This window comes from Aphelocoma coerulescens, chromosome 24 (assembly GCF_041296385.1).
Source record: "Aphelocoma coerulescens isolate FSJ_1873_10779 chromosome 24, UR_Acoe_1.0, whole genome shotgun sequence".
NCBI lineage: Eukaryota > Metazoa > Chordata > Aves > Passeriformes > Corvidae > Aphelocoma > Aphelocoma coerulescens.
In genome coordinates this window covers 478,495-503,231 of record NC_091037.1, presented here as the reverse complement: position 1 = coordinate 503,231, position 24,737 = coordinate 478,495, and the positions used below count along the sequence as shown (strand labels likewise).

The window sequence follows — 24,737 nt, the reverse complement described above, 5'->3', positions numbered from 1 at the left end:
AGCTTCCCGCCCTGGTAGCCTCGGACCAGCACAGGCGGACACGTGTCAGACGCAGCTTGGACCAAAACAGGGTTTAAAAAAAAAAAAGGGCGGATGGGGTTGTTACGGTTGTAATTAAAAGAAAATAATTCACTTTTATCAGTCTAGAGGGGCGCGGCCGGGGCAGAGCGCCGGCTGGGGCCGGTGTTCCCGGCTGCTGGGGTGTGGACGGGGGAGAACGGGCTCGGCGGCCAGGGCGATGCTCGCGGGCTTCTCGGGGGGAACACTGCCGGACCCATGGCCGGACAGACGGACACAGAGATGACCAGGGCCGGACCCACGGCCAGGCGCGGCTGGACACGACCCCGGCGGGGGCGGCGCGCCCGGAACCGGAGCGGCCGCGCGTGCGCGCTGTGCGGCGACGGCGCCGCTGCCGCTGCCGGCGGCCTTATGACGGCCGAGCTGTGGGCCCGGGGCGGCGGTGGCGAGGTGAGACCGCGGGCGGGGCGGGGGCGGCGGGATGAGACCGCGGGGCCGGCGGGGTATGTTGGGGGGGGGGGGGGGGGGGGAGGAGCGGCAGGGCGAGATCGCGGAGCGGGGAGGAGGGTGGCGGGCGGCGACCCCCGCGCGGGGCCGGGGCTGCCGCCGGACCGAGCCTCCCGCCGCGGCGGCCCCGCTGCTCCCCGAGTCTGCGGCCCGCGGCCGCTCGGGGCCGGTCCGCAGCGCTTCCCCGCTCTGGGTGCCCCGTCCCGTCGGGCCGCGGTGCCGTCCGCGCGTGTTTCGTTGGGAATAACGGGCTCCGCGCGGTAACGCGCGCGATGCGCCGGTACCACGGAAAAGGGCTCGGGCGGGCGCTCGGACACCCTCCTCCTCCTCTGCAGGGGGCAGAAACGCGTGTTCCCTCCCTGCCGCTGAGCAGCATCTCCTGGGGCAAGTTAACGAAAACTGTTGCTCCCAAACTTCAGGGCTCTGCGTACATTGTCTCTGAAGGGACCCGGACGCGAGCCTGTGTCAGTGCACAGGGGACTGCAGCCCAGACCATCCCGAACTGACACAGGGGTCTACACTGTTCTGTAGCGTCTCTGTGCTCTTAGGACCCAAGAGATGCGTTTCAGAGAGGTCAGAGTTACAGGGTGGGATGGGATGAGGGTATCAGCCCTTTGGTTGTGCGTTAGAAGTGGCATTAGTGCAGCAACCGTGCCCTGGTCGTGTGGGGGTGGTGACCAGACAGTGCCTACCGTGTGCATCTTGCTCACGTTAATGCAGGATGAAGTTGCTGCCTGCTCTTCTTCTCGTGATGGATATTGGTTTGTGAAAGCCTTGGCCAGGAACATGGGCTTTGTTCCTGCTGCAGCCTGTGGGTTTCCAGCCCTCTCCATATCCAGTTTCCCCCATGATAAAAAGCATGGCTGAGGTGCAGAGGCTGAAGGCCAAGGCTCTGTGTGCCTCTTCTGTGTCACCACCTTCCTTCTCCTTGTGTCCAGTTATTTCTGGAACACCCTTGAACTCCTGCGCTGCATTTGGTCCCTTCCCTGTTCACAGTTTCTCATCAAAACAAACTTTTGAGGGCAGTGAGTCACCTCGGAGCAGGGAAAGCAGCAAAACCTTTCTGTTCCATCATTCCTGGCTGACCTTGTAATTTTATCTCTAGTACCCTACTTCCTCTCAGCCTTTTGGTTTTGTACTCATCTCCTGTTGCTGTAATTTAATACTAATAGGATTTGGGTTTGAGTTGTTATTTTTCCAGCAGGTAGGGCCTTGGTTCAGTTTGGGTTTGCAAGTGCAGGGTGTGTTAGCAGCAGCAGTACACTGGTGTTAATTACCAGCTACAGAGCTTGTTTTATAGCCCCATGGTGCGTAACCTCAGAAAGCAATAACCAGACTAGTTATGGCAACAAAACCACATGCACCCCCCAAAATCTTAACAAATTGGTTGCAGAGAGTGTGGTTCCTGGTGGCTTTTGTGGGCTGCCAGGCAGCCATGAGCCTCTCAAAAGTGGTACAGGATAAGCTCTCTGCTGTTAGCACAAACCTTTTCTCAAAGGCTGAATAAAAGCATACAGAAATCATTGAAAGATTAAATGGTAACTTAGGGCAGAGGATCCGTAATTGGCTTTTATGCTTACAGCAGCCTTTGTGAGTTCTCTGCTGTAACAGAAAAACCCCAGAAAATCATGCCCTGTCCTGCCTCGGATTTCATTATTATAGTGCAATGTATTAGCAAGGGTGTTTGGGGTTTTTTTCTCCACGGGAAAAATCCGCCCTGCGGCGTAAGGTGGGGTCAGCCGACACGCACGGCACGCGCTAAGGCAGCAAAATTAGCAACATGATTTAAGCGGTTTGCCTTTGTGAGAGTATGCCCACCCTGAGCCTCTCAGCCTTGGCTCCTCACTGGGCAGCTCCTCCTGGGGCTGCTGAAGTGTTCCAGACCGTCTTGGCTTTTCTCAGGATAAAAAGAGTGTGTGGGATGAGTTGAGGGGGGTTTGCACACACATATGTACTCTTTCTTGTAAAAGTTAAGTAAAAGTAGTATTTCAAATGGAACCACCATGAATAACTTGATGAGAGAATTCCCACCGAAAATAATCTAGGAGGTTTTTTGTTTTAGCAGCTGACATGGATTCGTGCTGTCTTTGTGTGTGGAGTAGCATCCATCACCAGTATATGTGGGGGGCTCAAAAAAGTAGTTGACTCATTACTAACTGAGTGAAACTTGTGCTCCGGGGCCTGGAAGCATCTTACATTTTTTCTTAATGGTGAGAGTAAGTAGAAACTTGAGTTTATTTGCCTGCAGCTTTGCTGGTTCAAGATTAATTAAAAGTGTGATCTTAAGGAACTGGGATTGGTCAGGCTGTGCTGACAGCAGGATCCTAGACAGCCTCTGTAAATCAGGATACACGACACAGACCCAGCCGTTGTTCCTGTTGTAACGTCCTTCCCATACCACATTCAATGCTGGCATTATGGAGCTGCATCTCAGTTGTCACCTAGACTGGGCCGTTGGCAGCAGCATCAGCTGAACTGCAACCATGAACAGGGGTGGTGGGACCTCCAGCGCCAGGAGGCTCCTTGTGGAGAGCTGCCTCTCCTGGTAGTCATTGACTGAGGTTATTTGTGCTTGCCAAGTGCAGTGACTAACCTGTGGTAAGCCTAGGCTGCAAAGATTTTACAAGTCTGGTAAGGAGAATTTTTGTAATCGTTTGTTTTAAGTGGCAGAACTGGCCAAAGGTTGTGAACCGTAGCTTGGGGCCTTGAGCAGTGAGTGTATCGCCAGACCTCAAGTGGTTTGTGTGGAGTGGGAAGGAGGAGTAACAACAGGCTCCTGGGCCCTTGCTCTGACACCTCATTGTCAGTGAGAAGTGACATGCACAAATGGCATGTGCCACAACGCTGAAAATAGCTCCTGCCAGTGCCCTGGGAGCAGGCGGCCACCTTATATGTCCAGCTGCACATGCCGCTGCCTCGGGGGGTGGGGAAGCCCCTTCCCACCACAGGTGCTGCACAGCCAACAGCGGGGGTAGCCTGTCCTCCCGGGCCCGCCTGCATTCCCCTGAGGATACAAGGGATTGAATGTTAGTCTGTGAATTTAGCAGGGAAAAACCTGAGTGCGGTGTGCAAGCTGATGTTGGTATTTGCATCAAGCAAGTGTGACTGGGCTTGTGTGTCAGTCTGTCAGCAGAAAGGAAGGAAAGAAGCAGTGCTCCACTGAGCCCTCAGCAAGCCTTGCAGAAACAGCTTAATGTCCATCCTGGTCACCTTTTCACGTGAGCTTTCTTTATTTATTGCACATAGGATTGCCAGGTGCTCTTAAACCAAATGAAAGAGATCACAGGAATTCAGGATTCAGCATTCCTGCTTGCTGCTCTAAAGGTTTGTGTATATTGCCGTTGTTCTGGGGAAAGAGAGCTCTGATTTTGTCCAAAAAGTCAGGCAAGTTCAGGCCCCTGCCCAACATAGCACAGAGGTGTTCGCTGGTGTGTTTGTCAGCTGGTGATGAGCTGGTCCTTGTTAGAATGGTCCATGTGTGGCCTGTGAGAGCGATCCAGGATCAGCCTGGATGCATGAGAGGCAAAGGGTAAATCCTTTGCTGTTCTGCTCCTCACTGGTGCTTCGCTTTTCCCCTGTCATTCTGCCAGGCTGCTGATGGAGACTTCATGGAAGCAGTCACCTTCCTGACAGAGGACCCTGCTCCGGAGCCAGTGCAGGACCCAGCTGCTGCAGAGCCATCCGCCTGGGAAGGGAGCGCAGTGGGCAAACAACTCCCCCAGGGTAAGTCCTTTACTTCTGCTCACCCCTAAGCTTCATGTGTTTGTGTGAGCTCAAAGGGGAAGTATCCATCCTCCCTGCTTCTGCTAGCAGTACATCCCTCCAGCTTCTGTTCTGGTGCAGATGTTGCCAGTACTGATCACCTAGTAGTGTTTTAATAATGTTTGGAGGTGACACATCACAGTTAAAAAGCTGATGGTCCTCTCTTGTTCTTTCAAGAGCTTTGAATTGTTTCCTTAAGCTCTGAATTTGGCTGTAAGGAAATCTGGGTAGTGCCCAGCTGCATGCTCTGCTGTGTTCTCCTCATCCAGCTCACTCAGTGGCTCCTAGGTTGCCTGGCATGATCTGAACAGGGATTTCTGTTTAAAACCTGAGCTAGAAAATGTTGCTTGTATTGATTGAAAAGCTGTATTTGTGAAGTGGGATGTTTCCTAGGAATTCCTTTTAAAGAGAATGTTTGCTGCTGCTGGTGGAAAACTGATCAGAATGCTGCCTCCACTTCCAGATGTTAGTGCTGCACCTGCCCCTCACAACCAAGACAACCTCCGCACAGCCAACACTGTCAGACCACTGGAATCACCAAAAGCTCCAGCTGCAGAAAGGGATGCAGCTGAAAGGTCAGTGAGGCCGTAAATGGCCCCCCACTTTGGTTTTCCCAGGTATCATAAGCGGGTTCTGAAGCTGGTAACTGCAGAACTAACATGGATCGCCTGCCTGGTGGATACCTACTGGCTGGAGGGGAGTTTGATTCCTGCAGCTTTAGGGAATCTTTGGGAGGTGTTTTACAGCACAGTGTTTCTCTCTCATGACAGACCACAGGACACCCATTGCGCTGAAAACAAATACCGCTCCAAAAGGAAACGCTGTGAAACGCTCTCTCTGTGGGTAGAGAGCCCCAAGCAGAATGACTGGAGAAGAGCGGGTGACTGGCCTGTTGGAATGAAAAATATTGGAAACACGTGTTGGTTTAGTGCTGTTATACAGGTAACCTGTAAGAAAGTTCTCTTTTTCTGATATCAAACTTGCTGTGGTCTTGGAGTCAGAGTGTTTCTCAGTCAGAAGCAGACATGCAGCAGTTCTGTGAGGGAGTCATTGTATGCAGATGAGTGAATATGACCCTGCTCAAACAAAAACTTCCGGGTTTATGTGATGTGACTGTGATGTGTTCTGGGCCTGTACAGAAAGAGCCAAAGAGCAGTTCAATAGGCTTTGCTTAAAAATAGCTACAGATACAAAGAATCTGTGTGTCTGTACACAGGGAGTTGTGCAGCAATAGCCAAGTGCCTACTGAAATGATAGAAGCTTGCCTGGCAAAGTGAACTGATAATTTAATTTTACAGCAGTTATTGTTGGCTCGATAACACACGGTGTATCGTATTTCAGTTAATGGAATACACTGGCATAGATGCTTGGACAAATAAACAACTAGGCAGCATATATTATTAGTAATGACCTAAAGAAGAGACAACAGTAAGTGGAACTGAGCAGATTTGTCTCTCCTAACCATTTCACATCAGCAGAGAGATGTTAATCATTTGTCTTCAGTTCTGAGAGGAAGTAAGAAAGCTGCAAATGGGTTTTTCTCACCATGGCTTGTTCCTGGATGCTTTTCTGAGCCTGCCTGTGCAGAATAGAATGGTCTTTCCTAAAAGGTTTATATCTATCCTAGAAATGGCAGGATGAGATTTTGTCCTTGGGTGGGTACAAACATGCTGATGATCTTAAAGGTCTTTTCCAGACTAGTTAATTCTATGAGTCTGATTCTGTGCTGGTCCAGCACAGGGGCTGCTCACATTGTAAACATGCGTTCAGTAACACAGGACCACTGGGAATGTAAAGTTCGCAAAATAAACCTGTCAAGTCAGAGAATGACAACAGGGCATCAAATTGTAGTGAGTCCAATCCTTGCAGGTGCTGACCAAGCTTTACCTCTCCTCTCCTTTCAGTCTCTGTTTCAGTTGCCAGAATTCCGGAGGCTGGTCCTTGGGTACTCCCTGCCACAGAATGTGCTTGAAAGTTGTCGTCACACTGTAAGTTTTGATTCAGTAACACTGTCAAGTTTCCTTCTTTTGTGGTGTAGCATTCTGCTCTTTCTCTAACCAGATTTAATTTGGGGCCATCTGAGACCTGTGGCTTAAAAATCATCTGGCTGCATTAAAGACAATTTTGGGAAATTCTCAAAGACAGAATCAGGATAGGAGAAAAAAAAGAGCTGCTTCTTGTACCCCTGCCCTCTAGAGACTTTAACTGCTGTGCATGGAGATGTTTTTCCCATAAAACTTCTTTGGCAGCTCCAGATTACTTGTTGGTTTGCACGCACAGTAGAACTGGTATTTGAGCCAGTGCGCAGCTCGTTGGGTACGTTTTATGATATGTGCACATGGTGTTCAGTAGCACTAAGTTTTAAGATGCTGCTTTTTAGAACTGCAGGAAGGCTTTGACTTTTCTTCTTTTTGCAATGCAGGGAAAAAGAAATATTGCCTTCATGCAAGAACTTCAGTGCCTGTTTGCATTAATGCTGGGGACGTGGCGTAAGTTTGTAGACCCTTCTGCAGCACTGGAACTCTTGAGGGATGTGTTTAGATCCGCTGAACAACCGCAGGTAAAACCACGTTTAAAAGCCTTTTGCTCTCTTCAAACCAGCAGTCACAGCCACAGCGACCCCATTTTGCCTCATCCTGCTGGTACTTTCAGAGGCCTTTTCCCATGTTTGTCAGCCGACAAGCAGCTGTCCCTGTGTCATTAGAGCAGAATGTACGTGCGTGCTAATTAACCAGCCAGCATAGCATGGCACTACCCAGTGCCATCTGCATAGTTGGGTAGCAATCATGATAATTTCCTCTGATCTAGTGTTCAGATGAGCGGTGTTCATTATCAGTCTAAATCAGCACAGCACTTCAGTCTCACACGTAGTTCGGCTGAGTGGGTACAGCAGTACCAGTCAGGTTGTGTTCAGTGGGTCTGTGACACCAGCAGACCAGGGGAACACTTTCTGGTGGATGTCACGATTGACTCTCCACTTTCATCTCTCTTCTAGCAAGACGTGAGTGAATTTACACATAAACTACTGGACTGGCTGGAGGATGCGTTCCAGCTCACTGTGAATGCCACGTGAGTTCTGGGTGATCTCGGGAGTTTGACCTAAGGAGAGTTTTAATAAATGAGAGGACTTTATATGAAAATTTTGAGCAAATGAGTGTTCTTTGTTTCCTGTGGATGAGGCTCCATAAGCTTGAAGTGTTGTGTCTGCGTCTCCTGTTGGTGAGTGTGGGACTTCACTCAGTGCCAATATAGCCTGCAGAGTAAATTGGTTTTTGAGGGCAGCTCAGCAGCCCTGGTGAACAGAAAAGCTCTGGGTGTTTGAAACTTCCTCTCAGAAGCTGGCACCTTAACTTTTTTTTTCTGCTGTTGTCGGTGTGTTATAATGTGCTTTGGAACATGAAAATTAATGAGAAGCTTCCTCTTTATTTAGTGCTTGAGTAGAAAACTGTACTTTTGCCTGTAGGCTCCCAAGCAGAGGCTTAGATTACAACTTGGGGCTTTTTTGCAGCCTCTAACTGCAAATGAAAGTGTGCTTTTGCTCTCTGAAACAGAAGCCCTGGGGACAAATCCGAAAACCCAATGGTGCAGCTCTTCTACGGGACTTTCCTGACTGAGGGTGTCCATGAGGGTGAGTTAAGGCTTTGGTAGATTCAACTTTTTAACTCCTTTGAGTGTTTCAGAGTTAACCAGAATTTTTTGTTCTCTTGAGTTAGCTCATGGTTTCTGTATGGTTTCCATCATCCAGGCAACGCTTTTTCCAAGATTGAGACCTTTGGTCAGTATCCCCTTCAGGTAAATGGTTACCGGAACTTGAATGAGTGCTTGGAAGGAGCCATGGTGGAGGGAGAGATGGATGAGGCAACAACATCTCAGTCAGTGAAGTATGGACAGGAGGTTAGTTTGACCTTTTTTGTTGAGCCTTTGGTTGCCTGCTGCAGAAAAGTGCAGCACACAGAGTGCAGGGGTGTGTCATGTATTCTGATAACTTTAAATGTCAACTGTGAGTGTTCTCTAAGAATTCAACACAAAACATTTTCTGGATACCTGGAATCTCATGTAAATGTCTGTTAGTGCTAGGTGCTGAGACACTAAGTCTTTGCTGATTTATAAAGATGTGTTGTCCTATGTAACCAGTTCAAAGACTTTAAATTTTAAATTGCAAAGGTCAACGTCTGCCTCTGAGTCAAGTGTGATCAAGTCTCTCTCTTTCTGTTGAAGCCTACCTGTACCTGAGTAGGGGGAGACCTACTGCCTCCATATTTTCGGAGGGTAAAAGTACAGTGCTTAACTCCATGGTATGCCATTTGGAATTTGTCTCTTTCTCCCTATTATATTGTGTATGGTTTGGAGTTTTTCTTCTTGCTTTCACTCTTATTTTCTGACTGTGATTTTTTTTTTTGTTTTGTTTTGGGTTTTTTTTTATCTCACTAATCACAAACCAGTCATAAAAAACTTAGTTGCAGCAAGGTGAAGAAGCACCATTGCATTCAGCATCCTCTGTGTGTAAGTGCAGCAAAAGTTAGCTTGGACAAAGGCTGGGAAGCAACATTGGCAAAAGTATCTGGTGTAGGTGGGGCAGGGAAGAGTATTTCAGTTCTATGAGAATGTCTGAAAATTGTCTTGCTGTGGTTTAAACTAGCAAAGGAGAAACGAGGTATTGGGCAGGGGAGCCCTGTTCTGACTCTGGACTCAAATGTTTGTTCTGGGTTTTCCTGGTTTCTGCCTGAAGCAGTTTAGGTGCATTTACAGGGGATGTGGGTGAAGCTGGTGTTGGCTGGCACTGGAGACAAAGGCACATTGGAGTTCATCAGGCAGGTTCATTTCAATCCAAGCTTTTTAGCTCCTCAAAATTCTTCTCCCAAAATTAAGGGAAATTTGACCAATCATGGAGCTGGTTTAATTCTTTTCTGTGCACAGATAGGAGGAAAAGGCTCTGGCTTAATTTCTGAGAAGCCTTACTGGGAAAATTGTGCATCTTAGTTTCACTTCCTAGGATGTGGTGGGTAAAGGGTGGCATGATAGGGGACATAGGGTATAAGGTGATTTTATCTTTTGAACACCTAGGCAAGTGTGCTGAAAGACAAAGCAACAGTGGGATTAACGGGAGCTTCTCCCAGACTACAGGAGCATAAATCATTCCGTCTTTGTGGTTATGGGCTGCTTCTTAGAAAGCTCTGGTGTGGGGGAGGTTTGTTGTCGCAGCACATCTGACATGAATCCCACAAAGAAAAATTAGCTTAGTGTGCTCATCCTGAATCCAGAGGGGAGCATGAAGTGGGTAGTGCCAATCTAAGATAGGTGAAGGAAGTTTCTGGCAGTGGATGCTGGAAGTCTTTGTGAATCCAGGAAGAGTGAGAGGAAGTGTAAATCCAACTGAGAATTTTTCTTTCAGCATGGTTCTTTGAAACAGTGTATGAAGCTACAGAAAGTGGAGGTCTTCTCTGAATTCCCTAAATCAAATAGTTTGTAAATAGACTGAGAGAGGATAAGGAATCTGGTGCTGCAAGAGGACTCCTGGTTTGTTCATCACTGCATGTGATCTGCCTCAGAAAAGAACTCTCTTGGGGGCTCTTAGATGATGTGCAGATTGTGTGTAGCCTCTGCTAATTTGTGAAATTCAGTGCTGGACTTGTTAATAATCCATCAAGCTGGATGCATCAGGCAATGACAAGTAACTTTGAGAGCAATCATGAGGCTTTTTCACAGCAAAAATGTAAAATGGAAGCACACATTTTTAACTTGTAAAATTTGGCTTTCTGACTACTCATTCTGCAAACAAAACCTGATTCAGTGCTTAAAGACAGAGACTTTTAAATCAGTCTGAAATCATGTAGGATCAGTCTAAAATGTGCCATTAGCAGTCATCTTAAAACAAGTCCCTTTGGGGGCATTTCTGCTTTTGTTACAGCGCTGGTTTACAAAACTGCCACCAGTTCTGACCTTTGAACTCTCCCGATTTAAGTTCAATCAGTCACTAGGACAGCCAGAGAAAATTCACACCAAGCTAGAGTTTCCCCAGACTATATATATGGACAGGTGAGTTATCCTGTTGTACGGTATGTTTAAAGCTATTGCTTTGTTATAAATAAATTAAAAAGGTTGTTTGGGTGAGCAAGGAAAGATTCTAAAATATTTACAGAAGGTTGTGGATGTTAGAAGTAAACAAATCTCACCTGGCAAACAGGACTCTGTATTTTTGTTCAGGTACCTCTACTGCAATAAAGATCTTATTCAGATGAAAAGAGAGGAAATTAAGAGATTGAAGGAGAAAATGGTGACTCTGCAGCAGAAACTGGAAAGGTGAGTAGTCAGCTCGCTTTATTTTTATGCCCTCTGGAGTATTGCAAGTGTTTCCTTTGAAATGTGCTTTCCAATAGCAGAGAAACTTGTAAGGGAAGGACAAACAACAACATGTTTGTTCTGAAACATGTGGAGGGAGGAAGTGTATTTTCAAAAACAAAACCTGTCTCTTTGATGGTTTCTAAATTTTACTGATACTGCTACAGAAATAAATTCTTTAAAGAGCACAGTTGACACTGTCAGCTGCACTGGCAATGGAGGTGAGGAAGCCTAGTAGTACATTACAGAAAAAGTTGTTCTTCTCTTGTCCCATGAGGTTTAACCCATCTCATTCGTACAACACCTTGCATTTTCCGTAGGTACATGGAATATGGCTCTGGCCCAGCCCGTTTTCCACTACCTGACATGCTGCAGTACGTGCTCGAGTTCATTGTTACGAAGCCAGCTGTGGCTGTTTCCTCTGCTCAGAGCTCTCAGACAACACTACCGCACTCCCCAGCCAAGCCTCACGTTTTGGACGTGCTTTCACAGCCAAATGGGTCAGTAAACAGAAATAAAAAGGATTCACAGGAGAGCACTCCCAACTAAATGGTCCTGGGTGGCATTCCAAAAGCAGGTTATTTATCTGGGCACTGGTGAACACGATGCTGTAAGGTGCAAATGCTTGTGCAAGTAGTGGGTCACTGCTTTGCTGGTCATTTGGTTCTGTTGATGTAAATAGAACACTGCATCTTGGTCTGTTCTTTCTCCTTGTCCAAAAGCATACCTATATTCCTTGCCTAAGCAGCAGTTAAGAACTAAATGACGTGCTCTTTTTGGTTAGGCTGCTCATTCTTTTGCTTCATTGACCAGTAAATTACAGCAATATTGGATTATTATAACCCTGGCCAGCATGGTTGGTTTAACACTCTAAATTAAGCTGAGTAAATACACACATTTCTTAGTAGTAATGGAAGGAATTTTTAGAATTGCTCATTGTGGATCTGTGCTTGGAGAGTTCTATAAGAATTTTCCCTAGTATTTTTCCTGTATTTTAGTTTGTTCTGTGAAGGCAGAAGCACCTTTCAGTGTACTTGTTCTCTCTACATTTTATACCACTCTGGAAAGAAATCCTGCTCCAGCTCTGGAGTAATTTTTGTTTGGTTTATTTCGTATTCTTTTCCAAAAAAAGAAAAACTAGAGAAATATTAAAAAACCTGCCCGCTACTCTGGGATTTTTCTCCACAGCGTACAAGAGAGGACCGATATTAGGACTGAAGATGAAGCTTTCCTTGTGGCAAATTCTTTGCTGCAGCAGAATTCCAGTATGGAGCTTCAGCCTCCTGTTTCACCAGCAGAACTGTCTGAACGTCCAGCTCCTCACGTGGTCTCCGAGGAAGAGATGAAGCTGGTTCAGACATGTCTGCAGCGATGGAGAAACGAGATCGAACAAGACGTGCAAGGTTGGCCCCAGATGCATTTGTAGTGATTTTCCTCCTGAATGCCAGCCTGGTTTCCCCTCTGTAGCTTTGCAGGATACAGCCTGAACTACAAATAATTTTGTCCCTGTTTGAGCTCTGATGTTGAGTCTATCTGATAGTCTCTGCATGGCTTCAAACTCTTTGAAGTGAAAGGGGCTAGCATAGCCTGATGAGTAGTCATTAATTTTTATGTATTTCTCTCACTGATGATGTTTTTGGCAGATCTGAAGGAGTCTATTGCCAGAATCAACCTGTCCATCGAACAAATGTACTGTGACCCTCTCCTCCAACAGGTAGGAAATGAAGCTTCAGTACATGAATATTAAACTAATACTGCTGATCCTCATTTTCGTTAGTAGATGTTGGTTTGAATTGCCCTCTTCACTGTATCTTTAAATTTCCAGTGATGAAGCAGAGATTTACTTACAAAAATCTTGTTTTTTCTTTCCCTAAAAGTCAGTTTTCACATAGTAAGAAATTTATCAAATTAATCAACTCTTGTGCCATGCTACACCTACAAACACTCCTGCTGTTTGTGTACAGAGGTCAGGCAGAATCAGTCCCTAACTGCACATCTGAATGATGTCCGTGTCACTTTTCAGGTTTCCTATCGTTTGCATGCAGTCCTGGTCCATGAAGGGCAAGCAAATGCTGGGCACTACTGGGCCTTCATATATGACCAGCCTCGGAAAAGATGGCTCAAATACAATGACATCTGGGTGACAGAGTCATCGTGGGAAGAGCTGGAGCGAGAGTCATTTGGAGGCTTGAGGAGTGCCAGTGCCTACTGCCTGATGTACATCAGTGAACAGGTGTCCCATGCTGGTGCAGGTACAGAGCCACAACTGCTGGTTAATGAGATGTTTGTGTGCTGGTGTGTCTCTCTGGCCTGCATGATCATTATGTTTCTCAGCTTCCCCAGCACAGCTGTCTTTTGACAAAGCACAAAACTTCACCCCAGATAGGATTTGAAATAATCTGCTTCATGCTCAATTCGTTTCTAAATCCCTGATAGGGCTGAAAACTGCCATCCGGGTGAGATTGGAAGCAGCACCTTATGTGTGTACAGACTCACACTGCCCTTTTGCCACATTTAACATGCATCTAGTGCTGGAGTTCTTAATTTTGACTCTTTGTAGTGTTTATATGGTGTTGGGGTTTTAGGAGTTCTCCTTTTTTTTTTTTTTTTCGCTTAAGGAATTTTCCCCCATATATGTTGCTAGGAGACAATAACAACTGGATATGTAAGAGAGACAAAAGACATGGCCACAGCTCAGGGGAGGGGTGCAGCTGGCTACTCTCTTTTACCTGGGTTTTTCTCGTGTAGGGCAGAGATGCCTAGAGATTTGGACTTGGAAAAAGGGGTTGGATGCAGCCCCTGGCTCTCTTGTTCTCTCAGCATGCACGGGTGGAGCTGGGGAGAGAGGCCGTGGTTGCTGTGGGGAGAATTCATCACCACTGTGGGGTTCTGTCTTCTGCTGCCTTTCTTCTGCTGTGCGTGGAGCCCTGCTGGGGGGAGCGGTTGTTGCACTGGGAGCTTATTAAAACCCTACCTCACTAAAAGAGGGACTTTTCACCATCTGCTTGGGTGCCTCAGGGGAAAACCCCGGGCTCCTGAGCCCACCTTTCCCCACCATGCTCGGAGCTGGGCCGCCGCTGCCCTGCCCCGCCGTTCCTTTGCAGTTGCTCCGAGCTTTCGCTGCTCTGTAGCTCCACATGTCCTGCCTGCCAAGACCTCCCGGGGTTCCCGCTGCAGCTCCGGAGTTTGATACATCTCATCTGCCACCCAGGATTTGTGCTCGTCCCTGCCGTTCCAGCCTGCCGTTCCCGAGGGTCCGGCCGGACACCGGGATCGGCTGCCCAGGGCTTTGTGAAGCCTTTGCTGTTCCCGAGGGTCCGGCCGGACACTGGGATCGGCTGCCCAGGGCTTTGTGAAGCCTTTGCTGTTCCCGAGGGCAGAGCCAGACACCGGGATCGGCTGCCCAGGGCTTTGGGAAGTCCTTGTTCCATCCCTTCCCGGGATCCCAGGGCACCCGTGCCGCGTGCTCCCCGAGCTCGCTCCGGAGCGCCCCCTGCAGCCGCGGGGGAACCATCGCACCTGCCCTGCTCACCGGGAGCCGCCAGCGCCCCTGCCGGCTGCGAGCGGAACTGCACCCGAGGGGAAAGGGCCCGACAGCCGAGAAGGCTGGGACTGGGTTTGTGATTGCTGTTACTGCCAGAGTTATTGTTGGTTGTTAGCCTTGGTGTATATATATATATATATAAGGAACTGTTATTCCTATTTCTTGTATCTTTGCCTGAAAGCCTCAGTTATAATAATTCAGAGGGAAAGGGTTTACATTTTCCATTCCTAGGGAGGCTCCTGCCTTCCTTAGCAGACACCTGTCTTTCAAACCAAGACATATGGCAGCATTTGTTTCCTAAGGGCCTGTGAAATGCCTCCTACTTTATGTCTCCCATTTTTATCACACGTCCTGACTCATTTGCTTGGTCTTTGGTGATTCTGTTACACTGAATCTAAATGGGATTTTTTGTGCAGCCTTTTCCTGAGAGGTATCCGTATCTGAGTGGCTCAGACATACAAGTGTGTTTGCAGTGCCAGTGTATAAATAGTTTTGTGGAGAAATTGCTGTGCACATGGCTCTAGACATGGCAAGCAGCTGTACAAGAACCCAGTAATTTCACACGTGGCTCATTTTGATGTAATAAATAGAAAGAAACAATGGAGAGCTGTCTTCTGTTCATTGCTAAATGTAGCTGATGAGGATGTGGAGGTTGTTCTTTGTTTTCTTATGACAGTTCTGAAATGAACCCATGGGATGGGGTTTTTTCTCCTGTTTAATGCAATTTTTGTTGTTTTTTAAAGCATTTTGCAATGGGTGCATGAAAATATCTGCTGTAGAAAGTTGCCATTTGCTTTTGATAACTTTTAGGACTTGTTTAAAGCTGATGCTGCTTGGGTTTTTGTGCTATTTTAAAAGTGAATACTGAAGTAGATCTAAAAAGCACTAACAAATGTCAGCAATGACACTCATGCTATGGAACCCATGCTGACCTTACCCTTACCTGGTGTACAGTGACGAAGGTGTGACATCTTTGGCTGAGCTGTGAACTTTCCAGCTTTTTGCAGTTCAGTGCTGTTCCCTGTACAACTGGAGGCCTTGGATCAGGATGTGTCTGACCTGCATCAGCAGGCGCTGGTTCTGGAATTGTTCTGTGTAAATGCTGTCCAGTGGTAGAACAAAACTGGGGTTTGCTTTAGAAAACTCTGTAGATTTGTTTTTATTTTTGCACCTTTGCTTCGGGATTACCTTAAATTACAAAGCTAGTAGAAAGTTGGCCTTCTTTCCCCATTTATCCCTCAGCCAATTTGCTTGTGGCTGCCCATGACGCTGTGTGTGTGCTTAGTCCCTAAGGGTGGTGCCCTGCCACAATGTGTTTCCTTATGCCAGTCTTGCATTTCCTCCAGACGAGGATGAGGGCCCAGAGGCTAGACAGTTCCAGAAGGAAGTGGAAGCTTTGTCCCCAGAACTGAGACACTACATCCAGGAGGACAACTGGCGCCTGGAGCAGGAGGCAGAGGAGTGGGAGGAGGAGCAATCTTGTAAGATTCCTCAGATGGAGCCTTCGCCTACTTCTGAATTGCAGGACCTCTCCTCTGAATCAGGACCAGGTAATACCACACTGAATTTGTAAACCATGTTTGAACCAGGAACAGCCAGCTGGTCACCGTTACCACTGTGTTGAAGCCTTGCACAAATGTGTCTGAATGAATGCAGGAGCAGGCGTGAATGAAGCAGCAAAGGCAGCTGCTGGAGGCTCTGCCCTGACAGTACAAAAGACTTCTGGTTTTGCACGTGCATCCTTCCAGGCTTGTCCCCAGAAATGCTGTTTCCCATTCACTTAATAATCATGGGCTAATATCAGTTCATTTCCAGCTTTTTGTCATATATATTGAGTGGACAAGTGCTGTTCTCCAGAGTGGGAAACAGTTACTTGGCCATCCCTAATGATGTACACCATTCCTGCTGGAAAGGGGTACACACACGCTCGTGTGAAGTGCCTTCACCTCTGGGATGAAAGCGTCTTGTGGTTTGACACTGGCCCAACGCCAGGCACCCACGAGAGTTGCTTGCTCACCCTCCCCTGCCACAGCTGGGCAGAGGAGAGAGAAAAAATTATTGAAGGGAAAACACTTCAAGGGCAAAAGAGGTTCGACTTAAGGTTGCAGAGTGAATTTATCACTAACAGAATCAGAGGAAGATAAGGAGAAGTAAAATAAGCCCTTAAAAACACTTTTTTACCCCCACCCCCTCCCTCCTTCCCCCCAACAGCACAGGGGGACAGGGCATGGGAGTTTTGGTCAGGTCATCATCAAGATTTCCTTCTGGTGCTCCAGGAGAGGAGTCCTTCCCCTGTGAGGCCATGGGATCCCTCCCACGGGAGACAGTTCTCCGTGAACCTCTCCGACGTGGGTCCACTCTCACGAGCAGCAGTCCTGCCAAACCTGCTGCAGCGTGAGCCCCTCCCACGGGCACACAGCCCCCCAAAACTGCTGCACTGTGGGTCTCTCTTTCCATGGGGTGCAGCGTTCCAAGGATGGGCTGCTCCAGCCTGGGAGCAGGGCCCCTCTCTCCACCGGGACTCCCACTGGATCACAGCCTCCTCCAGGGCATCCACCCGCTCCAGCACGGGCACCTTCCCCAGGGGCTGCGGGTGGATCTCTGCATCCCCATGGATCCCCAGGGGCTGCAGGGGCACAGCTGCATCACCGTGGCCTGCAGAGGAATCTTGGCTCCAGCGCCTGGAGCACCTCCTCCCCCTCCTTCTCCAATGACGTTGGTGTCTCCATGTTGTTTTCCCTCACATGTTCCCACCTCCTCCTCTTCTCTGGCTAGAAAAAACTGTTAGACTTTGTTTTGATTTTCTTCTTAAATATGTCATCACAGAGGCATTACCAACCTCTCTCATTGGCCCAGTTTTGGCCAGCAGCATGTCCATCTTCAGGGATTGGCTCTGCTGAACATGGTGATAGCTTCTAGCATCTTTTCACAGAAACCACTACTGTGGCCCCCTGCTACCAAAAACCAGGCTGTGCAAAACCAGTACAAGGCAGCAGCTGTGTAAAACTGCATGGACAAGCTGCAAAATGTTTACGAACAAGAGAGAAAAAATCTTGCAGCTCTTGCTGACTAGTACCACACATCTGTCCTGACAGAGCAATCGTCAGTCTGTGAGCAGAGTGTGCGCTCCCTGTCCTCAGAGCATGCCAGGATTGCCAAGGAGCAGACTGCCAAGGCCATTGCCAACACTGCCGATGCCTACGAGAAGAACGGTGTCGAGGCAGCTCTGTGCGAGGTAGGAGCTGAGCCTTGGCCCTAGAACCTACCCCTTCTTGTCTCCACGTTATTCTTCTTGATAGACCCTTGCTTTTCCCATTTCTGTGAAGTTCTGTAGCTGTGCCATGTTTAGCTCAGTCCCCTTTGGCTTCCCTGTACTTTGCTTTGGATTTTCTTACTCTCTTCTTTTTCTTCTTGGCCACAGCGCAAGGAGGTAGAGCCACTGAAGGCTCATCCGGGAGAAGCATCCCCCACAGTTCAGGCAGAGCAGCCCCAGGACACTCAGGAAGCAGAGGCTGCTGCCCAAACTAGCTCACAGGTCTCTGAAGTGGAAATCCCCAGTGTGGGGAAGATTCCCGTTAGATCCGATGCAGATGGATATAATGAGGAGGTACAGATCCCAGTGCAAGGGTTAATTACTGCTGCTTCTTAGCCTGTAGCTTTGTAGTTAGCTGGCTTTGAGCTGGGCTAAGGATGGGTGTGATAAGTGTCTGTCATAGGAACAATGCCCTGTACTAAGTTAGTTTTCCTAGTGTGGAAGGGAAGGGGGACAGACCACATCATTCCATAACTCCATTTTTAAATGCCATCAGAAAAGCAGCTCTGTAAGAGCACTCGATTTATCGATCTGCATGTTGGTTGTAAGTCCTCTTTCTGGCATGATTGTATCAAAATTGATCCTACCTATGTTAATTTCTTTACAACTCTCTTTGCTGGCTTCAGTTACTGTTTTGTCCCTAGTCAAAGACCTTAATCCCAACAGCATAATTTATGTACCCTGCCCGCTGATTTTTTGGGGTCTGACTTTAACCACGCTCATACATGCTCAAGCAGTGTTTTGGAAGTTCTCTCACTTTCACAAGATGGGTTTCCCATAAACACTGGGGCTGTCACTCCTTTAGTAGGTTTGAGATGCACTTGTGTGAGGTTGACTCAAGGAACTGCTGCACCACAGGTTCTGCATTCATTTTACGTGTCTTAGGAAGATTAAGTGGGACATGGCTGGGACATGGCCAGCATGCTTTACTTTCTCACTTGTTGAATTTAAAAATTGAAGGGTTTGGAGTGACAAGCCTTGAGATCTTAAATCCCTAAAAAAAGCCCTGCATGTAAAGTGCATGTGATGGATAGAGTCAGTAGCATGCAAGTAACTTCATAGCCACAGTTCACACAGTTATCACACCTGTACTCATGCAATTTCCTTTAAACCTTACCTTGTGAAAGTTTCTTCCATTCTTCACTATGCCATCTCTTCTTTCCCTGTCTGTTACTGTTTTCCTTGCTCCTGTTTGTGTCTGTTCTCCTGCTTTTGTGGTAGGTGATGCTGAGTCCAGCCATGCAAGGTGTCATCCTGGCTATTGCAAAAGCCCGCCAGACCTTTGATCGTGATGGGTCTGAAGCAGGGCTTGTTAAGGTATTGATTTGTTTGCTAAATCCAATAGCATGGATATCTGTTTTCCCAGAATAGAGAATATGTGCCATATTGACAGATCAGGAATGTAAAGGGAGCGATTTGTGCAGTTTTTCTTCAGCTGATGGCCTTTGCCCTGCATTTCAGTTCCTTCTCTCTTACTGTGATGACATAACCATGAACTCAAAACAATTTCTAGAGCTTGTAAGAGAACACCCTTCTCCCAAGACAGACAGCAACTTTTCATTCTGCTTATTCTTTTAGTACTGTAAAATTTGGGTTTTTTGGTCCTGAACATACTTGCTTACTGTGACCTCTGTTGTCAAAGATGTCCTCAAGAAATATCTGTTTGAACAGGGGTTTGAAAACATAACCAGTGCTGAATGCTGAAGCTGGTGTTAAGATTTTACAGGCAGGTAGATTTAACTAAAAATACCACATGGAAAGAATCATCTGTGCTGCTAATCCATGGGAATATAAATCACTAGATACTCTTGCACCTCCTGCAGGTACAAGTGTGTTCCAGTCGATTTTTGCAGCCTGAGCACTTGTAGGAGGGTTGCCAAATCCGTCTAAGGCAGCTGTACCCCCTCCCTCAAAGGCATTTAGACACTCTGGCACATTTGGAAGCTCACACTTCACACGTGGGGTTTTCCTGGCTGTGGGGGCCATTGGTTTAGAGTTGAGGTGTTGGTGGGCTTCCATTCACCACTGGAATATCACCAGCAGAGGAGGCTCCATGTCACCACAGGAGTCCCATCGAACAGGACAGGTTTGAGCTTCTGTTGGCTGCTGTGGCATTCCCACGGGCAGATAGGTGGATCTGTCAGTACATATGTTCCATTGGCAGGCATTCCATGAGGAGTACTCCCGCCTGTACCTGCTTTCCAAAGAGACCCCAACCCCCCAGAACGACGCCCGGTTGCAGCATGTGCTCATCTACTTCCTGCAGAACAATGCTCCACAGCAGGTGGTGGAACGGACCCTCCTTGAGCAGTTTGCAGACAAAAACCTCAGCTATGATGAACGGTGAGTGCCTGGGATTCCAGGGTAGGCTTTTCCCACTTGGATGTGGCCGGGGCCACTGTTCTGATTTTTTGTCTTTTTGGATCATGTGGAACAGGTCCATCAGCATCATGAAGGTGGCACGGGCAAAGCTGAGTGAAATCGGTCCTGACGATGTTGACATGGAGGAGTACAAGGTAAGGGACCAGAGAGCTGCTTCTGATCCTTCACACTGTCCTAGCTGGCTCTGTCCAAACTGGGAAATGGGGAGCATGGCGTAGAGCTGTGTGGCCAACACAGTGGTCATTGCATGCCTGTTAGCAGCAGGTGTCTGCAGGAGGGTGTTGAGGGAGAAGGAATACATTGGAAATCTGAGCTTGGAGGAGTGTCCTCAGCTGGCTAAATTCATTTATGTGTCACTTACGAGAAACATTTAAACGCTTCAAAGGGTAAAATCAGGGACCCCAAACTATGCATGTGAGTGTTCCAGATGAAGCTGATGCTCTACTTCTCTCCTGTTCCTCACAGAGATGGCACGAAGACTACAGCCTTTTTCGCAAGGTGTCCATTTACCTGCTGACGGGGTTGGAACTCTACCAGAATAGAAAGTAAGTTCCTCTAACTGTATTTGGACAAGATAAGCTGTAGCTAAAAGTAAAAGCCACTTTCACAAAAATTCTTCTTTCTGAACCACAATGGCCTGTGTTTGAGGTCAGTGGGTGCTTTTTTGACCTGCTAGTAGCTGTTCTTAAATCCACAATCGAGCTTGGTTAGCGGCTCAAAAAATATGAGGCTGAGCTGCTGGCTTGCTGCCTGACAGTTTCTGAGAGTTTCCCCTAAGGAAGACTTCCCTTTGGGAAGTAGAGCTTAGTATTCTGTTTTCCAAAGATGGGTTTGCAGGAATGATTGCCATCGATTTGGGATATTTTGCCTTGGACTCCTGTATTAAAATGAAACTGTCTCAAAATGGATGTTTTGTTTTGTATAAACACACACTTGGGAGTCCTCTAGACTCAAAGGGCCTTGGTTTCCTCCTTACCCATTCTAGAACCTGTATTTTCCATAAATGGTGCAGGCTTTCAGAAATTATTCCTGGATGGAAACAGAATTGAATTCTGAGGTGGTTCACAGTAACGAGCCACCAAATTCAGGTGGACAAATTGACATGAGGCATGACAAGAGCAGCTTAGAGCTCCCCCGAATTGACCTAATCCCTGTCAGCGTTTCTGTTTTCTCACCTGAAGCTTGCAATGTGTGAGGGACTCAAAAACACAACCTTCTGCCCTTCTTGGGGTGTCCTCTCATAGTGCAGTTCCTGAAGCAGTACAGAAAATGAACACAAACAAACATGTTGCACATGAACTTGGTTTTAAGGGTTTCTGCCCAGACAGTTGTTTGGCATTCTGGGCAAAAAGGAGCAGGAATGGCTTGACATGGGGCATCTGTTCATTTGTGCTTTGGCAAGGAAATACAGCTTTTCCCATCCGGCCTGATGCTATTCCAGCCCGGCCCAGCAGGAAAGGTTTCCTGAGCTGAGCCAAGGGAATGGTTGTAGTCATGGCCCTGGCAGAGCCCGAGGCCTGCAGAGCTGACCCTCTTCTTCCAGGTATCAGGAGTCACTCACCTACCTGGTCTACGCCTACCAAAGCAACACCAAACTGCTGCTGAAGGGAACCAACCGAGGCGTGAGCGAGTCACTGATCGCCTTGTACAGAAGGAAGTGTCTCCTGGTTTGTATTGAGGAGCTCAGCACTCACTTTTGGAGAGGAGGGGAGGGAGCAGCCAGGGTGCCTTGGTAGCCAAGTGTAACTGTTTTTCTTGTGTCTATTGCCGTGATTCTGCCCCTTGCTGAGTACCAGCAGCAACATGGAAAGCTAATAACAATCATAATTCAATTAAAGAACATGCCACATAAGTTTCAGGGAATCCAGGTGAAGGCAGATCTGGATCTTGCCATCTTAAAACCAGAATTGTAAATAAGCTGTATGCTCTCTGTATACAGATACAGCAAATTGCATGTATGTGTATGAATGTATATATTTACAAGTTTGTTTTCTGTGGTGTGTTTCCCATGACTGAAAGTGGCTGTCCCACCAGAACCTGGTGCTGTTAGTCCTCGTTCTCTGCACGGCTGCTGGTGCAGGGCCCAAGCTGGGCCTTTCCTGGATGGTTATCCATGGTCCATGTTTGCTCTTTACAAGTCTGTCCCCAATTCTCCTTCCACCCCCAGAAGCTGAACGAGGTGGCAGCTTCTCTTTTTGTCAGCTGTGAAGAAGCTCATGTGTCAGAGGGTGTGAACATCCTGAATGAGCTGATCATCCCCTGCATGCATCTCATGAATAACTTTGAGATCTCCAAAGAGGACCTGGATGCCATTGAGGTCATGAGAAACCACTGGTGCTCCTATTTGGGACGAGAAGACATGGACGGTAGGAAATGGCTGATGTTCATGGGCAGGGTAGTGTCTGGATCTGAACTGGGAAAGAATTAAAGGACCATTTAAAATTAAATTCCTGGTGTCTGCACTTCAGCACATCAGGGCCCTTCTAATGTGGAAGGAGAAATGCATTTGAATCACCCATTAAATTCTGTTACAGAAGAAATCATTGTTTTGCATTAAAACAAGCTGCAGAAGGGTCCCTCATCCCTGAAATGGGACAGCTGATGTCCCAAGAATGGCTTAGAGTTCCCTTGGGAGGCTTGGGTCTTCTGTTAGGGTTTCTCCCTTACTGGAGGTACCCAGGGATGGCAGGTGAATGCAGACATGCTTGGTGGCATGGTATGCTCCTCTTCAGGAGAGAGGAGTGGTGTTATCAGAGGCCAAGGTTATGGAAGATGGAACGGGGGTGCAGATTGGGGGCATCTCTGCCTTCTGAGGAGGAGTTTGTCATTGTAGAGCTGAATGTTGGTTCTGGGCAGCTGTTCTTGCTGTGTATTTCCTTCTGGAGTTGGGCTGCTGTGACTCCCCTCAGGTCATTTCTCTTCAGACAAATTGGTCCTGACTTGCCTTGTTCTGTGCGTGAATGTCTGGGGAGTCCCTGCAGAGTTTTTATCACTGACAGAGAGTAAACTTGATGAAAGAATATTATGCAAAAACATAGAGGTTTATTCCCAAAATACTGTTGTAAAAATTAATATTGGATAAATTTATCCCAGTTCCTGGGCTGGATGTGACAGGCTTTGTTTACACAGAAGGTTTTAAAGAACCAGAAGTTGAGTGCTCACCCCTCCCAGGTCATGTGAGGCTCAGGTGTTGCCTGCTCTTCTTCACCCCGAAGTGGCTGTGCTGTATCGTGCACTCCAGTGGCATCCAGGCACAGACCTTCACCAGGAGTGGACGGTACCAGCTCAGCACGGGCTGAACTGCCCTGTCTGAGGGGGTGTAGGCTGTGAAGGCTCCGTTCCCCTCAATTGCACAGTCAATATTTGAGTGTCACCCTGAAGCACGCAGTTATTCTCGACCTGGCAGCTCATACAGCAGCACCTTTCCTGGGAAAGCACCATGTCTCAGTGAGACGTGGCCCTGTCCTCAGGCAGCCAGGTGGCAGTGGAGCTTCCCTCACAGAGCCCTGGGTAGGCGGGCAGGACACAAGCCAGGCGGCAGCTGGTGCGAGGCCTCCTCTGCGTCAGCAGCCACTGCTCGTCCCTGGTGATGGGCTGGGCAGCTCTCAGCACAGGGAGAGGCGTCTGCAAAAGGCATCACTTCTCCTTAACTTGGGGCCTGGAGCCCTCTGCCATCTGCTGCCACTGACTGTTTCCTCCTCTCCCCCTTGACAGCAAAGCTGCAGATGAAGCTGGGCGAGCTGCTGCCCCGGCTCCTCGACGGCTCCACTGAGGTCATTGTGCTGAAGGAGCCCCCGAAGATCCGACCCAATTCCCCTTACGACCTATGCAGCCGCTTCGCGGCCGTGATGGAGTCCATTCACGGGGCCTCAACCGTGACCGTGAAATAGCCCACGGGCTGCTCATCGTGCTGCAGCGCCACGCTGCCAGCCTGCCCGGGGCCTCCCTCGGGTAGTGCTGGAGGGGGGGAAGAGAGGGAGCGGTTTGGATTCCAAGCTGTGTTCTTTGTAAATATGAGCAGATAAAAAGCAGTATTGCACTTCTGAGGCAGTAACACGAAGGACCTGAACCACTGTTGTAGTGCAAGGCGCAGGCCCCAGCGGCACCACGGGGCCCAACCAGGCTCCAGAGGTTCTTCTGTCCTGGCAACCTTCTAGATGCAGCCCCTAGGCCCACGATGGCACAGGAGCCCAACCCTGCTCAGCACTGCACACTGTGGCTGGGCTGTCAGGCGCTTTCACAGCTCCCTGAATGGTCACTGCCAGAGGTTGCATGTTCCAATGCAGCCAGACTCCTGCTTGCAGGAGCCTGGGCTGAGTGAGGAGGAGGCAGTGAGGAGCAGTGGCTCCCGCTCTGTCGCATGGGCAGTCATGCACGCAGCTGCGTGTTCTGCTCAAGTCAAGCAGGCTTTTGCCTTTTGTATTCCAGCTGGCACCAGAAAACGCACAGGAGCCTTCCTCAGAGAGGCACAGGCAAATCCTGGCAGTGAGGAGCCAGAACGGGGCTGTGGGTTTGTGCCTGGCACAAGCTGACTGGCTCGGGGCAATCACATCACCTCAAAGGATATTCCCCTCCTGGCCAGAAGGCAAACTTCCTTCTCCCCTTGGGTGGTGTGTCAGGGCTGTATTAGTGTCAATGACAACTGTGAGGGCTTGGATCAGCCCATTGTGTTGGTGGTGGGTATTTGTGTTGACTCTGTTAACGAAGTGCCCTGTTGGCATTTCTTTTTGTTGTTGCCCTGAGCTTGCGTTTGAGCTGCAGCAGTTGTAAGCCAAAAGTTCTGAGTCAGTGGAGGGAGATCCTGTTTTTTGGGACTATGCAGAGTTTTCTAACAGTGCAATAAAAGCATTTGTTCTATGTTAGAATGAAAAA

At 48.2% G+C, this 24,737-nt stretch overlaps 2 protein-coding genes across 5 annotated transcripts in view; one reads left to right on the top strand and one right to left on the bottom strand.

Moving 5' to 3' along the window:
* Positions 1 to 1,274, bottom strand: part of LOC138098410 (5-hydroxytryptamine receptor 3A-like) — an 11,370-nt gene extending 10,096 nt beyond the window's left edge. The window contains exon 1 of the mRNA XM_068994971.1: positions 1,218 to 1,274. The gene's annotated coding sequence lies outside the window, so the exon portion shown is untranslated. The remainder of the gene's footprint in view (positions 1 to 1,217) is intronic.
* USP28 (ubiquitin specific peptidase 28) lies at positions 262 to 24,737 on the top strand. 4 transcript variants are annotated; one of them, XM_068994967.1, is made up of 26 exons: positions 262 to 468; positions 3,772 to 3,849; positions 4,116 to 4,248; positions 4,751 to 4,862; positions 5,058 to 5,229; positions 6,192 to 6,275; positions 6,710 to 6,847; positions 7,283 to 7,356; positions 7,839 to 7,915; positions 8,033 to 8,181; positions 10,196 to 10,323; positions 10,492 to 10,587; positions 10,947 to 11,126; positions 11,815 to 12,029; positions 12,270 to 12,340; positions 12,650 to 12,878; positions 15,517 to 15,720; positions 17,266 to 17,405; positions 17,592 to 17,777; positions 18,705 to 18,800; positions 19,648 to 19,826; positions 19,921 to 19,999; positions 20,331 to 20,410; positions 21,409 to 21,532; positions 22,033 to 22,231; positions 23,580 to 24,737. In XM_068994967.1, the coding sequence occupies exons 1-26, from the start codon at positions 277 to 279 to the stop codon at positions 23,753 to 23,755; spliced, it is 3,591 nt and encodes a 1,196-aa protein (XP_068851068.1). In that variant the 5' UTR covers positions 262 to 276; the 3' UTR covers positions 23,756 to 24,737. The 4 variants fall into 4 exon arrangements, with proteins under 4 accessions (XP_068851068.1, XP_068851070.1, XP_068851069.1 ...); XM_068994968.1 differs by lacking the exon at positions 3,772 to 3,849 and having other exon boundaries at positions 379 to 468; XM_068994970.1 differs by lacking the exons at positions 262 to 468; positions 3,772 to 3,849 and adding an exon at positions 3,569 to 3,743.